Source organism: Gallus gallus, chromosome 1, assembly GCF_016699485.2.
Source record: "Gallus gallus isolate bGalGal1 chromosome 1, bGalGal1.mat.broiler.GRCg7b, whole genome shotgun sequence".
Lineage (NCBI taxonomy): Eukaryota > Metazoa > Chordata > Aves > Galliformes > Phasianidae > Gallus > Gallus gallus.
The window spans coordinates 15,561,207-15,578,650 of record NC_052532.1 but is presented as its reverse complement, the minus strand read 5'-3'; the positions used below and the strand labels follow the sequence as shown (position 1 = coordinate 15,578,650).

The 17,444-nt window shown below is 38.6% G+C and overlaps 1 protein-coding gene across 2 annotated transcripts in view; it reads right to left on the bottom strand.

Moving 5' to 3' along the window:
• KIF21A (kinesin family member 21A) overlaps window positions 1–17,444 on the bottom strand; it is an 84,379-nt gene that overhangs the window by 42,484 nt on the left and 24,451 nt on the right. For both annotated transcript variants that reach the window (XM_004934759.5, XM_046943787.1), the window contains exons 2-7: window positions 12,750–12,972; window positions 11,391–11,573; window positions 9,342–9,491; window positions 8,367–8,501; window positions 5,478–5,645; window positions 3,369–3,484 (exon numbers count right to left, since the gene is read on the bottom strand). In XM_004934759.5, the coding sequence (XP_004934816.2) occupies window positions 3,369–3,484; window positions 5,478–5,645; window positions 8,367–8,501; window positions 9,342–9,491; window positions 11,391–11,573; window positions 12,750–12,972 (975 nt within the window). The remainder of the gene's footprint in view (window positions 1–3,368; window positions 3,485–5,477; window positions 5,646–8,366; window positions 8,502–9,341; window positions 9,492–11,390; window positions 11,574–12,749; window positions 12,973–17,444) is intronic.

Genomic DNA, 17,444 nt, shown 5'->3' with positions numbered 1-17,444 from the left:
TGATTTGGATCATGTAGTTGTCAGGACTCACTGATTAACAAGGTGTCAACCTACCTAATCTGATTGTGCACCTTTAGATGCCCATATGTGCCCAGAACTGCCTAAAGTACCTATTGTTCACCTATTGTTCTACTGAGATCCAGAATCTCCTGCTTTAAATTATCTCTTGTACTCTAACAGAAGACCAAAATATAGTACTTAACCTTAATACCTCTGGCAATGAGTGTATTTTTTTTCCACTTTTCACAACACCATTACTTAGAGCTCTTCCACAAAAAGCAGCAGGAGCTGAGTTCTATTACCAACACTGCTTCTGGGCTCCTACAACACCCTCTAGCCATCCCACTGCGGGATACAGAGGGTGAGTATACACAGCATACTCCAAGTAAGAGATGGAGCAGACAGCAGCAACAACCAGGGCAACAAAAATAGAAAACAAACAAAAACCTTCTTACCAACTTAATGTTTTAGTTAATCAGCTGTGAGGAGGAGGAACAAGGTCCCACCCTACCCTTAATCCCTGGAGCTCATGCTCATTTCACATCAGAAGAGAACAATTCAGAGGGGTCAAAAACAGCTGTAGATCACAACCCAAGGGTGCCAACATGCCCTAAATTCTCTACAGACAGGGGAGACACCTATATTTGGGTAGATTGAATTGTCCCCCATCAGGTTCTAGGGGAACACGCTTTCCTTTGTTGTATATGAAAGCTTAGGTGTTGTGTTAGGAGTGCACAGACTGCATTAGACAAACTGGATTCTGATCTTCATCTCCTGTAATTTCAGCCGAGACAAACAAATTACTCCTTGCAATCCCTCCAAGCCAAGCTATTATATTCACCATTGGAAACTAAACTGAAAAGAGTAACTAGCCTGTGGATATGGGAAAGGCTCAGTATAGAAGAATGAATTTCAGCAAGTCCTCCTCAAAACCTCCTGTACATCATTGTGTCAGCTCCACAGACTGCTGAGGTTTAGTTCTAAAGATAAGAATGTACAAGATTAAGACTATTGTGCCATCAATTTAGAACGTGATTACTTTTTCAAACCTCAGACAACTGGTTCTGCTAGCTGTCTTGGAAACTGATTAACCTGAACTCTACTTCCCTATCTGTATTTTACAGGAGACTCATTTTTAAATGCTGTTCTACACTTTTAATTTTGACATTTCTTTAGAATGCCTCCTCCCAACCTAAGGGAATTAGGTTACTAAAATAACTCAGAATCATTGTTTAAAAGCACCCTCACAATTACAACAGAATTATAATTAAATCAGGATTACAGTACGAATAGTTGACTGATACAATGCTTTCATCATCATTAGCTCAGGATTCGCTGCAAAGTAACCTGAATCACTACCAGTAAATACTTGCAAAAGAGAAAGGATAATGTGCACTGTAATATCTACGGTGGAATTTTGAAAGCAGTGGAACAGATTTCTATTAATCTAATCTGATTTCCCAGAGGAAAAATTGCATATTTATTAAAATTGAACTCTCCCACGTTTTTGTTTGCTAAAGCATGGATATGAAGTTATTTGTGTTACAGTTTACATCTCCTTAAGAGCAAACTGCTAATTCGGCCTTTCTTATTTATATTAGCTAAATAATAAAATCGAGGTAGGAAGAGTGGGAGTAGAGAAAAAAATTAACATCAGTCAGGAACAGACAGAAATAATGTTCCTTAATACTCTTGTAAATGTTCTGGGACTGAGCTTTTCCAGTAAACTGTGATTTCTCCTGGAGCACGGCAGAGGGAGCAGTTGTGCTACAAAGTCAAAGTAGCGTTTCATTTAGAAGTGCAGTTTCAAAAATGACCATTAACTACTGTATTTGATATACAGTTAGTCAAGAAATTCTTTTGTGTAAATAGTTATTTCCAGAAATGGTTTAGAGATACGTACTTGATCTTTCCTGATTTTTCCCCCATACTATTAGGTTTCTTCCTCCCTTAAACACTAATGAACATCACAGCCCTTATTTTACTCACTTAGGCTGTCTCTCTGCTATTCTCACACTGCAGTGCTGCAGGCTGAGGAAGTTAACTGAAGTAAAATCACTCCTCTGTTCTTTTTCTCCCTGTTCTTCTGTGAAATGGATCACTTTCACTCTCTTAAAGACAGCAGTCAGCCATATCAGACTAAACAGATGAATAAACATACTATCTTACTAAAACGTACTCAGCCACACTGGATTTTGTATTCCTACATGCTCACATTGCACGTTTGCTCAAAGTTTCCAGAGCCCAAGCCTCTCTTCCTCTTCTTTGTAGTGTACACACATAGAACAGGTTCACACAAACTGTTCTAGTGATATAGATGTTTCATTTTATTGGGTTCTAATTCGCCATCAGATGGTTGGACACATACATAATACCCTGAGATAGATGGCCATGGTAAGAGATGGCAGCACATGTGCTGAGCTGCCTTGTTCAACAAAGCTACTTTGTTGAACATATTTTTTGAAGAGGACTTCAAAATATGAACTGCGTTTACAAAAATAAATACAAGTGAGAAGTACCACTAATGCCCAAGCTTTAGTCTCTTGAATGCAAAACAGGCACCTCCACAGTGACTGATTTCAATTATGGTAGAGGGTTGGCTGCAGAAATATAATCCAGTTATTAGGACCACCCGTTTCTAAGAAAAATAATGGGATAACCACATGCAGATAAAGCATAGGACTGAAGGGAAATCAGTGACAAAAAGTTTCAGTAAAAGGACATATCTTAACATAACATTTCAGATTAAGAAATTAAAATAGCAATAATCAGATAAAGCTCTCCATAGAAAATTCTGATATGGCTTTGGTTGTTTTTTGGGGGTTTGTTTTTATTTTGTTTCGTTTCGGTTTTTTACAACTTCACATTTTAAAGTATTTTACAGCAGTAAGGAAAGACAAAGTCACTTCCTGTATGTTACTATACTGCAACACATCAAATGCTAATATTGTTTAACAATTAATGTAGGGGGAAAAAGCAATTAAAAAGATCTCTGCTTGAAGCAGAAAGCTTTAAGCCATGCTGTAATTAATAACGCTGTAACACAGTAACAGATTTAACATTTCTGGTACCTGTAATCTAAGATGAAGGACTAACCCTTTACCTGGAAACAACAACTTCAAAACTACTCAAGGCCTTGCGTTTAGCAAAGCTATGGCAGCAGTGAAAAGAATGATGCAAAAAGCCTTATAATCTTTCCTTGCATTGCCAGCGTTTTCTGTTATGACAGTAACTTTTTTTTGGAGCCTCCTTCCAACAGAGATTCATTGTTTCTATCATGGTGATAGGTTTAAGGGTTATTTTACTTCTGGAAGATCATGTCCTCACTCACTTTCATTCAAAATGAAGCATGTAAAATGTTTTCATACCTGTTTCCCCCAAGTGAGTCTTGAAGCAGTCTTGTAAGCTTCGAATCTCTGTATGGTACATGAGTTGCCTTCTTACTTTTATCTCCCAGTGCACTTATTACATTGCCAAGTGCCAGCTATAAAATACCAAATCACATAACACAGAAGTTAGACTCCATTCCTGAGTAGATTTGTTTTAAAGTAAGTTAAAAACTGAGGTCATGAATTGTGGAAGAAAAAGAACACACATGAAAGTTAACATGCTAAAAAAATATTTCTGAATGCTTTTTATGTAGTAGTTTACAAATCCCATGCTAACAGTGAATCAAATGACTTGCAGCCTTTATCCTCAGGAGAAAAGAGCTTAGCACAATAGTGTGCACTGTCTACTGATCTCTCTCTTCAGTCACAAACTAAAGTTAGAACCACCTCATGAAAGAGGGTAGATTTAGGTTAGATATAAGGAAAAAGTCTTTTATAGTGAGAGTAGTGAGGCACTGACACAGGTTGCCCACAGATGTGGTGGAAGCCCATCTTCAGGGTAAGGCTGGTTGGGGCTCTGAGCACCTGACTGACCTGTAGCATTGCAAGGGAGCTGGACTAGATGACCTTTAAAGCTCTTGTACAACTCTAAGGATCTTAGGATTCTATGTAACAAACATTTTGTTTCAGTGACTATTAAAGCTCATCTATGCCCCTAACAGTAGCCATATTCTTTTTAAAAATGATTTTTACCAAGCTGCTTTATGATAATTTTAGAATAACATCCAGAGCATTACTATGGTAAACAGAATTTACTGCTCTGTGGAGATAAATCTTCAAATGCAAATTAGCTCAAGCATTCAAGGCTTTAAATTATGTAGTCGATAGCAATCACACTACTAAAAAAGGGTTATTTCATGTTTATAAGCAGCCAAATATTTGCCTGTAAAGTTATTTTTAATGCGCAACTCCACATATTTTAACAGGATTATTCACAGGCAAATTAAAACACATTCCTCTAGGTAACATTCTGCACAATCAATTCTTAATGCAGTCTTGAAAATGGTTTTACTGCATCCAACAACAGCAGAAACACTGTCTATAAATGAACTGATTAAACCCTTTTGTCTGTGTTTCCCAAAGCTGAGGGGTGGAATTCAGGGAAAATGAAGGTTTTGTGCCGATGTAAAACACTACTTTCGCCACTTTCATTTTCACTCCTGGACATTCTGTATCTCATTTTCTTAAGGATACATTTGTTTCACTAAAACCCTAAATTTCTGTTGACTCTGTGCTTATGGCAATGATGAAACTGGAGTGAATTCTCTTCCACTTGCTACAACATATAACCATTATCCTGATAGCAAGAGAATCACCAATGAAGTTCCTGTTCCATCCCTGATACTATCCACTAGACGAGGAAAAAATATATATTTAATATGTTCTCAAACATGAAATGAACTTGTGTTATTGGGTGTTCAAAGAGGAATTGCACAGAGCCTACACACGGCCAAGTAGTCAAAAACAAAGGTGCAAAGCCACAATCTTTACTGATAATCACAAGTTCTACTTTTCAAATGTACTCCTAATTAAGTGAAACATTTAATAGCTAATTAAAAAAAATGCATAAAGAGCCAGTACACAGACAAGATATATGAAGTGATGCTATCAATTAAAACGTTTTATTTCCACTTGGAAATGTTTTGCCTATTGTTGGTTTACACTACATTTCATAACAGTAACATAGAACCAGCATTTAGTCGTCAGTTAAACTTATCCATTGTCAATGCTTTCCATGCCTGTACTGCTTGCAAGCAACTTGCAGTTTTCTCCAATTGTTTGGGTCTTGATGGAATTTAAAAAACTAAGGAAGTGAAAGAAACTCCACAAGGTATTTTAAAAGTTGGAGTAACTAACTATATTTCACAACAACTGTAAGCACTGTAACTTTCTATTTAGGGTCTAGTGCAACCCATAAAACATGAGCAAGCTAGAACCTGGTTAAGAATCTATATGTACTGTTACATCTTATGCTACAGGCCTCACTCTGTACCTGATGCATTTCTAACTATAGGGATTATCAAAAGCAAGTGTTTGAGAAATAGAGACTGTACTAACAGCCTATGGAAACAAATTGCAAATTCTTACTAGTCCACAGTTGATGGAAATGCCTTCTTTTGCCCTTTCTCCCGTCGCTCCTGTTCGCTTTAACCTTTCAGACCCAGCGAGGTCAACAAAATGGAACTTGGCAGTAAGAGTTTCAAACTCATTCATCTCAGAAGATTCAGATATTATCCTGTTATCAGTGGCGTTATCCTGAAATGAAGGAGAATCCACAAAGCTTGGTAAGATCCTTTACGTTAGTCTACCATGAAGTTCAATCAACAATTATTTACAGGAATAGCTTTTTGTCACATCTATCTCTTCCTTATTTACTACTTCTCTTATAATAGGTTTTCTCAAGAAATCCTATTGCTATCTGTTTCAGTAATATCTACTAACATCTCAGTCTTTAAGACCCAGCTCTAGATGCTAGCCAATATCTATTATTTCTAAGTAAGCTTACAATTGGTTTTTTAGGGGGGACAAACAGATGTTTACAAAATATTAAATGAAATGGCTATGATATTATTATGACCCAAAATTACAGACCCACTTAGTTCATAAACCTGCCAAACAAGTTGTAGTTACTTTGATTTTATACCCTTCTAATCCCCATAATCAGTTTCACTGTGACTTGCGTGTTCAACATTAGTTCACGCATTTTTTATGCCAGTTTTCCCAGCAGCTGGTATTCCATCAGTACTTTCAATCTGACCAGGAAATAAGGACAGCAGAGGAAACATGGAAAAAAGAAGAGCTTATCACAGAATCATAGAGAGGAAGGTCCAAGGCCATTCTTTTTGCCTCAGGGGACAGCAAGAACCAATACTTCCAGCATCCCCCAGGCAGCACAGCTCAGCTAGTCTACTGGAGAAATGCACTATGAGCAGGGACTAGCTCCTTAGCTTCTTTCCACTTCATACTCCAAAGCACAGCAATAAAGTTAGCTTTTATCATGAGATAATCCCAAACTATGGTCATGAAAACGCTGCTGAATAAGAAGTGAAAAATCTTCCAATCAGACACTTCTTGATCTTCCTGTTGTAATACCCACCTCAGGGCAATTCTTACCCACTTGCCACCACAGCATTTAGTAAGTATGTATCTAGTCTATACCAGACTTAAAACATATTCATATCGCCCAGTATACAGGCATTATTAGGAATTCCTATCACAATAAGCATGACTTGCTCTGTTAGGTTTTTCTTCTTTAAAAAAATAAAAATATTCTGTGGCAATGCCTTCGATTACCCAACCAACTGCTCCCTCTGTCCTTGCAAGGAGCAGTATACATGGTTACAAACGAAGCCATTCTCACAGCAGCTACACATTTTGTGCTTCTTAAGCCATCTCCCTTCGTAGCAGCTTCAGAAGAGAGTATGAACTTGTGTCGCCTCCACAAGACTGCACTGTCACCACTTTGGCTATTTTGACATTTCCCAGCCCTTAAAAGTAATGAGTCATGCATCCTTTCCACTCTCACTTGCTCAGCAAAATCAAATGTAATTCCAGACAGCCCTGAGAAGCGTGGCAGGAAGAGCAGCATGTGGATGCCCTGGCCACCCACCCCAGAGAACACAAGCACAGTGCCAGCAGCCATGGAGAAGCTGCCGCTTGCATAACAAAAGTCTCCCAAAACTTACACTACAAAAGGCAGCAGCAATGGAAACCTGAGCAGGATCTCTCTGCCACCCACGAAGGATTTGTATAAATCTGTATTCTGGCAGTGTTTACATGTCCAGCCTCTGCTCTCCTGAACGCTGCAGGGAAAGGCAAGGGTGCTGCCCTCACAGCTGTGAGTCAGGATCCAACAGTGTCCTACCCAAGGCACTGACACCATCCTGCTCACATCTCCCAGAAACAGGGGAAGAAAACACAGCCTGTCACAAGGCAGTGGCCTGCTCCCTTTCTTCATGCCAGCCTCTATCACAAACCAGGCAGGGCCAGAGGAGAGTCCTGCAGGGCTCTGTGGGTATTTGAGCTGGAAGGTCCCAGCTGCTGAAGAGTGTTCACAGCAGGCAGGCTGCTTTGGGATGCTGTTGGGTGAGATAGGCTGTGAGCCACGTGGACAGCTTCAAGCACAGCCTCCAAGCTGACACTGCCACCACACAGTGATTCAGGTGCTCTGACAGTCCCTCTCTGAGTGAGGAGACAGCTGCCCACACCACCAGGTCCACAGTTCTGATGTGCAATGCAGGAAGAAGTGCTTCTAACAAGGGTATAAAAGCAGGTCTACATACCACAGAGGACCAGAGAGTAACCCTCATTTTGCCTGCAAATGATTATTTTTAGTGTTAAAAAATAAAAGAAAGAATCCACCCCAAAAAAATTATTACAAATCCAATATACTGTTCTACGTGCTTAAAAACATGTTATCTATGTGTTATCTACGTACCTACATACTCAGGAGCTCAATGAAATAACTGCATAAAGTTACAACACATCTAAACAATGGACAGATATATCTAAAATAAAAACACTAATCGTCAGAATCCTATGCTTTTTTTTCCTTGTTCCTTGCTGGAAATCAGCCCTTCACCTGGAATTCCCAGCACTTTCAGTTAACTGAGTGCAACCTTAAGCCCACTAACTGTTAAGACACTTAAAAACACTTTTCCAATTAAAGACAAATTATATTTTAACTTGGTTACTGGGGTATGTTGCAACAAAATCTTGAAGAAAACGCTAGAGGAGCATGGGCAGGTTCAGGTAAGAGGCTGCAATTTATTGTTGCCTCTGGCTAGAAGATGGTTACATATGCACAGATTAAATCAAATTATTATAATGCTTAGCAAATTCATTGAGCACGATGATGACTGTAGCACCTTTAGTAAGTGCAATTCAAATGTCAATTGCTGCCAAAACAATATTCACATTCTGAAAAATGGTTAAAGTGAAGCCAGCAAATAATATAATCACAGCAAACGCACGTACAGTGTTAAAAGCAGGACAGACTCTGGTTTGACACAGATGTATAGTAAAGATAGCATGCGACCGCGAGCTCTGAACGTTCATCTGAGTACTGGCTGTGGTTCGAGACAAAGCCCCCAGCTTCAAGCACTGCATCATCTGGAAAACAGACAAAGAAGGACATTGCATGGCTTGCAATTTAAATAAAACATGCTTCTGTAACACCTATTACATCGGTTTAGACACAAGTAAGCTTTTTCTCTTTGCTATCATTTCAATTTCTATATGCAAAAAACAGTAAGATTTTTAAATAAGGGTTTTTTTGTTGTTGTTGTTTGGTTTTGAAAGAAACCATTTAAATATTTGTACCCCTCTTTTTACTGTCTCCTGGTAATAAGATGGCAATTATCCATTCATCTCTGGCAAAAATACACAACTTCTGTACTTTCTGTGCAAAAACATATAGTACAATGACACTGTACCAGATCTGCAAGGCACAGACACTTTTGAGTGGCAGTTTACCTCACATCAGTCATCATGCAAAGTTTTCCTGTCATGGGAAAAAGTAACATATGAGATTTGGGGGATTAGATTTACATAAGTCAAACTTTCATTTCCCAGTGGAACAACACTGCTTGCAAATGTCTGTTTCTGGAATTAAGGGAACATAATATTAGACATCCTATTAGAGTCTACAGAGAACAAAGGAACATTTTAACTCAGTTTGCACCCAAATGGTCTAAGAGGCAGAAAGCTGATGTTAGCAAGTGTAACCTATTGTATTTGGTTGTTGAACAGAATGGTAACTATATTTGCTTCCTTTTTGCTTGTTGAAGGTTTCTTCAGAATTAAGTTTTCAAAAGTGTTACAACCGTTTCTACATCAGGATGAAAAGAAAGAATGAAGTGGGAAAGGTATAATGAGATTTAGCAAAACATACAGGTAACATTTTCAGAACACATTCAGTATGCTACAGAGAGATTTATTTTCAGTGGTCACCTCTGATTCTCCATTCACAGTTCGGGTTGTAACTCCCACTGTGTAAATTCCTCCAGCTGAATCTTCGTGTATTTTAATATTTGATTTTTTATTCTTTGCATCAATATCACGGGTGGTATCAAAGAGATCGAGAATTTCTTCATTGTAAAGCTGAGAAGAAAAAGAAGGCCAAAAAAAAAAAAGAAGTATATTATGTTAGAAAAGAATTCCTCCAAAGACTGATAAATATGTGCGTGGCATGTGCAGAAGGTTCTAAATATCCACCATATGCCAAGTCTTTCAATAAAGGATGCTGTGAAAAACACGAACTTACAATGACAGTAGCATGACAGACAGAACAGTTGCAAATCTGCACATCTTACTGTTATGCCACCCTAAAAATCAACAGCTTCCTTCACACAGTCAGACTCAAGAGAACTGCCTGCTCTCACCCAGGCCCACCAGATACTTTCTGTTTTGTTGGTTGAGTTGGCTGTACCCTCCTTCAAGCTCTTCGAACTCACACCACCTGCTCTACTTCCACCACGCCTTTTCTCATTTTCTCCCTTTTACCATAATAACCCCACATCCCTATCTCTTTTAGATAAACTACTCCTGCCCTACAAAGAATTTAGCATGTAATGGGAAATGTTATTGCAGGGAAAGCTTAAATTTAAATCATGAAAAGCACTGGCATGGTTGCAATCAGGATTACAGTATTGCAGCAACACATACCTTTACATTGTAATATTCAACTACCAGTCTATATTTTGGGACTTCTGCACTCACACTGTTTCATTGTTCTGTTTTTGAGACAATACAAACATCCACAAAGAATTCAGAAACAACACTTAAGTGGTATTGTTGCTACCCCTTACACTACTGCTATTGCAGCTGCCCAAGCAGAAATAACATTGCAGTTCCTCATGTTCAAATTGAGAGAGAAGATAACAGAGCAGCATTTCCACTGTTCTTCTCCAAGCTCACAATCTCTCTAGGCAAACAGTAGCCAGAGGGACTAAAATCTCTGCTTAAGATTAACAGTGACAAATCAGTGCAGTTTGCTAATCTTTAGAACACTTACAGGTACAGAAGACTGGAAGACCTAGTTTACTTCAGCAATAATAAAACCTACAGCTTTTCTCTTAGGTAATACAAAAGATTATGTGGTGGTATTTTTGCCCCCACAGTTGACAAAGTTGTGAAATATTGAACTAAATATTACACATTTGAACAAACTCTTCCTGAAATTGATTCTCCCTTTTAATATCATTTAAGTGTCAGATTTTATATGTTGGCAGGGAACATAAATGTTCTAGTCAAAGCAATCAATCTAGAAAATAGATATACTGAAAGAAGTCACAGCATAAAAGTTGTAAGACTTAAACCAACAGCTGTTGCAAAACAGAACAACCATGAGAGTTACAGCCTCTCATTAGTAGCTGTGCCTACAAGAACAAAGGGAACTGTTTTTCTGCAGCACTGACTTGGGATTTCCCTGAGCCTACTGGAAGAAGAAGCAGTGACTCAGAAGCCCAGTTCTATGCCACTGAGAATCACAGAGTATTTTATGCTAAGTTTCTTTTTTCATTAAAGGGATCGACCAAGTGCTACTGAACAGATTTTGAAAGCTGAAGAAGTCTATGGGAAAGTTACACAAACAGGCTAAGCACGGTTCAAGATGTAAAGCATTACTGATTTCTTGCTTTGAAAGTATCATGAAGAATAACAGACAAGCAACAGCAATAGCCCCCACCAGTATATGTGTGGTATAGAAAAGGATAAATGACAACTACTATAATTATTTCTACACTTCAAAATAACCCTGTAAAGAAGGCTACTATGATAATTGGAATAAGATAAAAAGGCTCTTTTCATAAATTAAAAAAACAACAACAAAAGCAAACAAGCTATATAGAATTTCCCTTTGAAATCTTGAGAATTAATTCAAAACATCTTGTGGGAAAAGAAAAGGGTCAAAGTAGCAACCAAAAAAAAGCATTTCATCTGCTTTGCAAAATACGTGAAGTTATACACACAAACACATATATATGCACAGATCACACTTACCTCAAGGAACTGTGCGTTTACTTTGAAATCTGGAGGTGGAAGTCCTTGCTTAATAGCAGCTTGTTTCTTTTCTTCAATACATCTAAAAAGATGCTTAACAGCACGTGATATGATGCCCTGTTCCTCTTCTGTTATGTTGACATCAAATCCAGTGCCCATGGTGTATGTTTTGCCAGCACCTGTCTATATAGAAAAGTAGTACTCACTAGAACATATGGGTTATCACAGTGAAATGTGATTTCTGAACACCAGTACTATCTACACAGAGATTACAAAGACAGTTTTTGTCATTTTTACAATACTAACTGCAACAAAAATGTCATTTTGCAAAATGTGTAAACTATAAGTGTTGGACAAATTCAACCGTTGCTCTATGGATCAAATACAACAGAGGTGGGGACCATTTCAATCTTTCATAACCTTTCTCCTAAAAGCTTCCCCTAAGCTGCTTACATCAGCCTTGAGTTATGATGCGAGGTCAAAAGAATAGTTAATGTTTTCAAATGAGACTGCTAATTAAAGCTTCTTTTCTTTCTTTCTTTTTTTTTTTTTAATAGTAAAATCAGCATTTGCAGTTCTCTACTGAAGTAAATTAAACAGTTCTTTTAATTATCATGTCTGAATATCACTCAGGAGAAATATTACCACTGTTCTCAACCTATACACAGCAGCTAAGAATACAAGCTGTACTCTGACCAGGAAAATAGCTTAATTAAAAGCGAAGTCCTATAGAAAACAAGATAGCGTGGGGTTTTTATTTAATTAGCAGGTCAAGTCCAAGACAAAGATAGTATCATGTTGTCAAACATAATCTACTAAACTGGATCTACCAAGTGCTTTGTTTCACCAGGGCTAGACTTCACCTAGCTAAGTTGAGATAAGACATTTAACAGTACTGGAATGCAGCATCGCACTAAGATCAACTTCCATGTAATAAATTCCTTAAAGAGAATTCAGAAGACAGCACTGTACTTTCTGTGCTAAATGATATTTCAGCTTTGAGCTAAAAAACTGCATAGATTTAAAAAACAACAGATTAAAGTCATTAATTTGTACTCCTGCATTAAAGGGTGAATTCAGGAATTATATGGACCCACACTATTTTCACTGCTACTATTAATTCAAGCCTACTACTTACATGTCTGCTGCATTCCAGATGCCATTAAGCACAGAATCTGTACAGACTCCTAAACAGTATTCTAAGGAATATCTTGTTTACATTAAAACCAAGCCACTAAATACAGGTTCGTGCACTGTGAAACTTATGAGACAGATAAATTGCAAGAAACAGTTTGTGTTTATTTCAAAATACATATAAATAAAAAAAATAAATACTGTAAGTAAAATTGTATAGCTTACCTGGCCATAAGCAAAGACAGTTGCATTATAGCCTTCAAAGCAACCTTCAATCAGTTTTTCTATACACTGTATATAGATTTCTTCTTGCTGTGAGTCAATGTTAAACACATAATCAAAAGTGAAGGCTTTATCTTTTCCCAGGAACACTTGAGGCTCACCAGGTGTAACAGACGTACAAATATGGCATCCTTCAATCTTCTCTTTGGCTAGCTGTGGTCTAATTCTGTTTTAAAAGAAACAAAAAGAATCATTAGAAGTTCATCATTAGATAGAAGAGCATACAAACAATGTAAGAGACTTGAAAGTGATTCTTTACTGACTGAAAAATTCTCATTTTTTGGAAGACAGGAAGATTCCTGCTGTCTGAGCCAAAGTACCATGTCACAGCCCCACTCACACAAACGTTTATGCAAACAACGGCATCTTCCCTGAAGGTTCACCTCTTGACCTCAACCTGACGACTAGGCTGTAACCTTGGATCTTTCCGTACATACAGGATGCATTGTTGAAGAGTAACCTGCGTGATTTGTTTCACACCTTGAAATCAGACTTTCTAGTTTACCCTGATGACTTCTTGTACTGACTGTAAAAAGATTTTTTTTAAGCGACAAAAATATGGAAAAAAATTGTAAGTAGTAATTTGGGAGCAGGGAACCCAAAGTGCACGTATTATCTGAAAGGAAAACCCCTTTGCTATGATAGAAAGTAAAGGAAGAAACAAGAGCCTTCTTGCTTGTCACAGAAAAGTTCTACGTAATACTTGATTTTACTTAAGCACATCTTCAAAGAAAAGAACAATTTTTAATAAGTTATAAGAGTGTCCTAATTCTTCATTAATTTCATAATTAATCAAAATCAAAATTAATAAAAATTCCAGCTTTTATTTCAGTTTGTTCCGTTTCTGATAAACTAGTTTGAGGAGCACAGCCAACCCAGACTTCCTCTATATTACAAATTTATTGGTTCCTTGCATCCACAGCCCCACAGCACTGTCAGAGCTGAACTCATGAGCCAGCTCTGTGACTAAAGTAGACTGTGGAAATTCATGACTCAATTTGTTTAATAGTTAACTACCAGGAAGAAAAACCTGTGGCCAACATCATAACATATTATTCCAGCTGTAATTAACTAATAATTTGTTTGCTGAATCAACTTCATGATTTTTTTTAAGCGCTTCCAGGTTCACCAAGAAATGCATAATTTCAGAAACACACACAGCCATAAAGACAGTGGAAAAGTAAGGCTATAGGTAAGGGTGGTGAGACATCAGCAGTACAGCAACATGCACACAAAATCAGGGAACAGTGCACATAGGTTCTCCATTCAAACCCAACTTCAGGAACCTACATATCCCTTTGTTGTTGCCACTTTCATTTATGCCACATTGAAGTTGAAGATCTGTATATACAGAGTACACTTGAGGCATATTTCATACCCGAAGCTTTACAGGCTGCATCTATGGTAGTGTTTGGCTTGGAGTAGCTGCATCATTTTGAAGATACTGTGGCAGTGTTCTTCACCTCGCACGTGTTGGTTTGGATCACAGAGCACCCGCAGCGTGCTCAAATTATACCCCTTTCAGAGGAACCTAAGCCAAAACGCTCCTCTGCAGGCACATGAAACTTGTTCCAGAAGCTAATGGAAACATAAGGGTCCAAACATTGCCTACTGATCCACTGTGACTGTGCCAGTGCCTGCTGGTTGTTAAGAGACTCTGAATGAATTAGACTGCCGCAGCCCACTCAAATTGTATCACCAGACACACGCTCCGATTCAGGTTAAGAACATCCAGCACAAAGCACTATCTTCTCTCTATTGCTGATAAGGAGTTTTTCAACTCTGGGATGTGCATCGCTGTCAGGAGTATTTCTCAGAAATTTTATGCTAAAGGCTTCATTATATCCCACGATGTGACACTTCAGAGAACAGCCATAATCCTTTCCTAAGGCCTTCTGCACGTTAATTCCTTTACAGAAAGTTCATTAGCAGCAGAAAATGCCTCCCTTGTCAGCATACCCTCTGGTACAGAGTGGGAATCAAGCAAATCTTTGAAAAACATCATTAGAGGAATGACTACAGAATGTGTAAAATAGGCATAAATATTTCAGAGATAGTATTTGCATTTAAGGATGCGGAGTGTACAAAACAGGTCACAGATTCTCTCTCTAATACACAATCATCCTTTCCTTTAAGCAAAATAAGAGAAATAATTCAGGAGTTACACAGCCCCTTTGCTAACAAACTTGATCTGCTAGCAGCAGCGTCACAAAACCTGGCTGGCTTATGTGTACATCAGCTTTTGATAAAGTTACTTTCTTCTAAGTTAACGAACATTCTGTAATAAAGTACCTTTAACTTCTAAGTAAAAAGTGACAGTCTTCAAAGTGATACTCATCATACTCCCTTCCAAAAAGCATCCTACGCAACTGGAAAGCAGAGCAAAATACATTATAGCACATTGCCTATAGCCCACAATATTTAGAAAATACCAGCTGGGTGGGTTATGCCTTATTTTTATGCCTTTACGTCAGCCAGAGAGCAATGAAATGCTCATTCTTTTGCCTCTGCGCTGCCTGCCCTGGATTAGCGATCAATTGTTCTTCCAAGCGTGAAGCTTGACGGTTGCTGAAGTTCCAGACACGCTCCTCACCCTGCCTTCTAGTACAATGAGGCCTAAATGGCTTTTTCAGAAGATCAAGATGGAAAACGTGTTCTCGAAATTACGTGACCTTTTCTGCACCCCAAAAATCCAACTTGACCCGCAGCTCCAAAAAGCTTTTAGCACTGCCTTGCAGAAAGAAGATTGATAATTAATAAATATGTTTTCTTCACATTTTCGCTCTTTTCTTACGCTTTAAGTTTCAAAATTAATTTTCTCCACAGAGGGATTCATGCAGTTATGAGATGCACCAAATAATTTTCTCCCTCCCAATACTAAATAAAGGCTCAGAATGACCACAAAGAAGAACCGCATGCCTAAAGCATAAAGGATTTGCATGATTTTCAGAGCTGATGGGACAGTCAAGCAAGCTGTTCTGCTGCCATCTGCAAAAGCTTTCCACAGGAGCCCTCCCAGCAAGCTCCCTGGCCTGAAACTGAGCAGCACCTCCAAGCACTATTACAGAAGCCAGCACAACAGCAAGCTGCAAGTGCCCATGTGTGACTGCTATCAGACCACACCAAGACGCTGCTCCAGAGACCAGCAGAGCCAATGGAAGCCTGTGACACAACCAGCAGAATGTCTTACCAAAAACGATGTGCAGTTGAGATCTCCACCACCCAACCTGCCATGTGTTCGAGGGACACTTCTTGTTCTTAATGTTATTGATAAGTTCAGCATCAAGCTAGCACGATGAGCTTAATGAGTAAGCAACAAATGCCCCACTTTCAACCTGATTTATGAATCATCCAAGTGGATTACCTGAAGTTCATAGCTCTCAAAGTCTTTCCATCTGCACTAAGTGTGTGGTCCGGGGAGTATCAGTCCCCCTGCAAGTCGATTTTTCTGTAGGCAGTGCTAGAGCAGAAATTTCCTCCTCCCTTCCCAGCCCCACATATCAAATAGGAAAACTTTCTTTTTTTTTCCTGCTTACAGCCAGACCTTTCCCACCCTCATGTCTTAATGTGGTCACTTCTGCCTGCTAAGCAGGCAGTGCCCACACTTTAAGATGTGACAGACTTCATTCTGGTCACTTCTCTTTGCCCAGATCCCAGTCTGGCAGTCTGCCACTGGGACCAATACGACTTCGCCCATTTTGTCTTCTGTATGACCCCACTCCACCTGTTTTTCAGGCTTAACTGTATACAATCAGAGGTTTTCTGCCTATTTCCAATCACACCTCCTTAGATGTGGCAACTTCCCAAACAACATTTTACCGCACATCCTTCCCTCACCTCCTCTCCAAAGCATGAACGCACCCAACCCTTGTTTTTATGTACTTTTGCAGGCCCTCCAGGCCACACACATGAAACTTAATCCCCTAAATCTATTCTGCCTCAGCACATTGGGACAAGCTGCCTAATTACAGAGGGTTAAAATATCCAGTGATGGCATGGTAAGGCACTGCGTTGTCCTGGAACTAATCTCTCAGTAGAATAGGTGCATAATGCCTCTGCTAAAAAGTATCATCAGCTGGAACTGACTCGGATTATACAGTTCAGGGGGTCAATACCCCATGTTATGCAAGACATCAAACCTCCCATAATTAATTCCTGTTTAAATGAGATAACATCATGATATTCCTTTTGAAGGTATCCTATCTTAGTTCATTTTCGGAGATGAGAACAGTCACAGTGATTTAGAAGTACATATACAATTATAATACACAAAATATTATATACACAGTCACAGATATCATATATATATATTTTTTTTTAAATACACGCACATATATCCTTTCAACTACTGAAAAATTTTCTCTCTCTGCTTGTTCAGTGAAGAATCTCCTTGTTATCTAATTTTCCCCCTAGAAGCCCCTACAAAACTAATGATCTATGATCAAGCCCTCCTTTAATCTCTTCTAGTCAAAAGCTAAGTGTTGGGAAGAAGAAAATATGTTGATAATGTCCTCTCTAAAGTTCCTTTTTTATTAAACTCTACTGTGGGGGAAGGACAGTTGTTGCCTTGGTCTGGAAAACATAACTCCACATATAGCTCCAATCACAGGGTTCTGTGCAGGAAACCAACCATACACC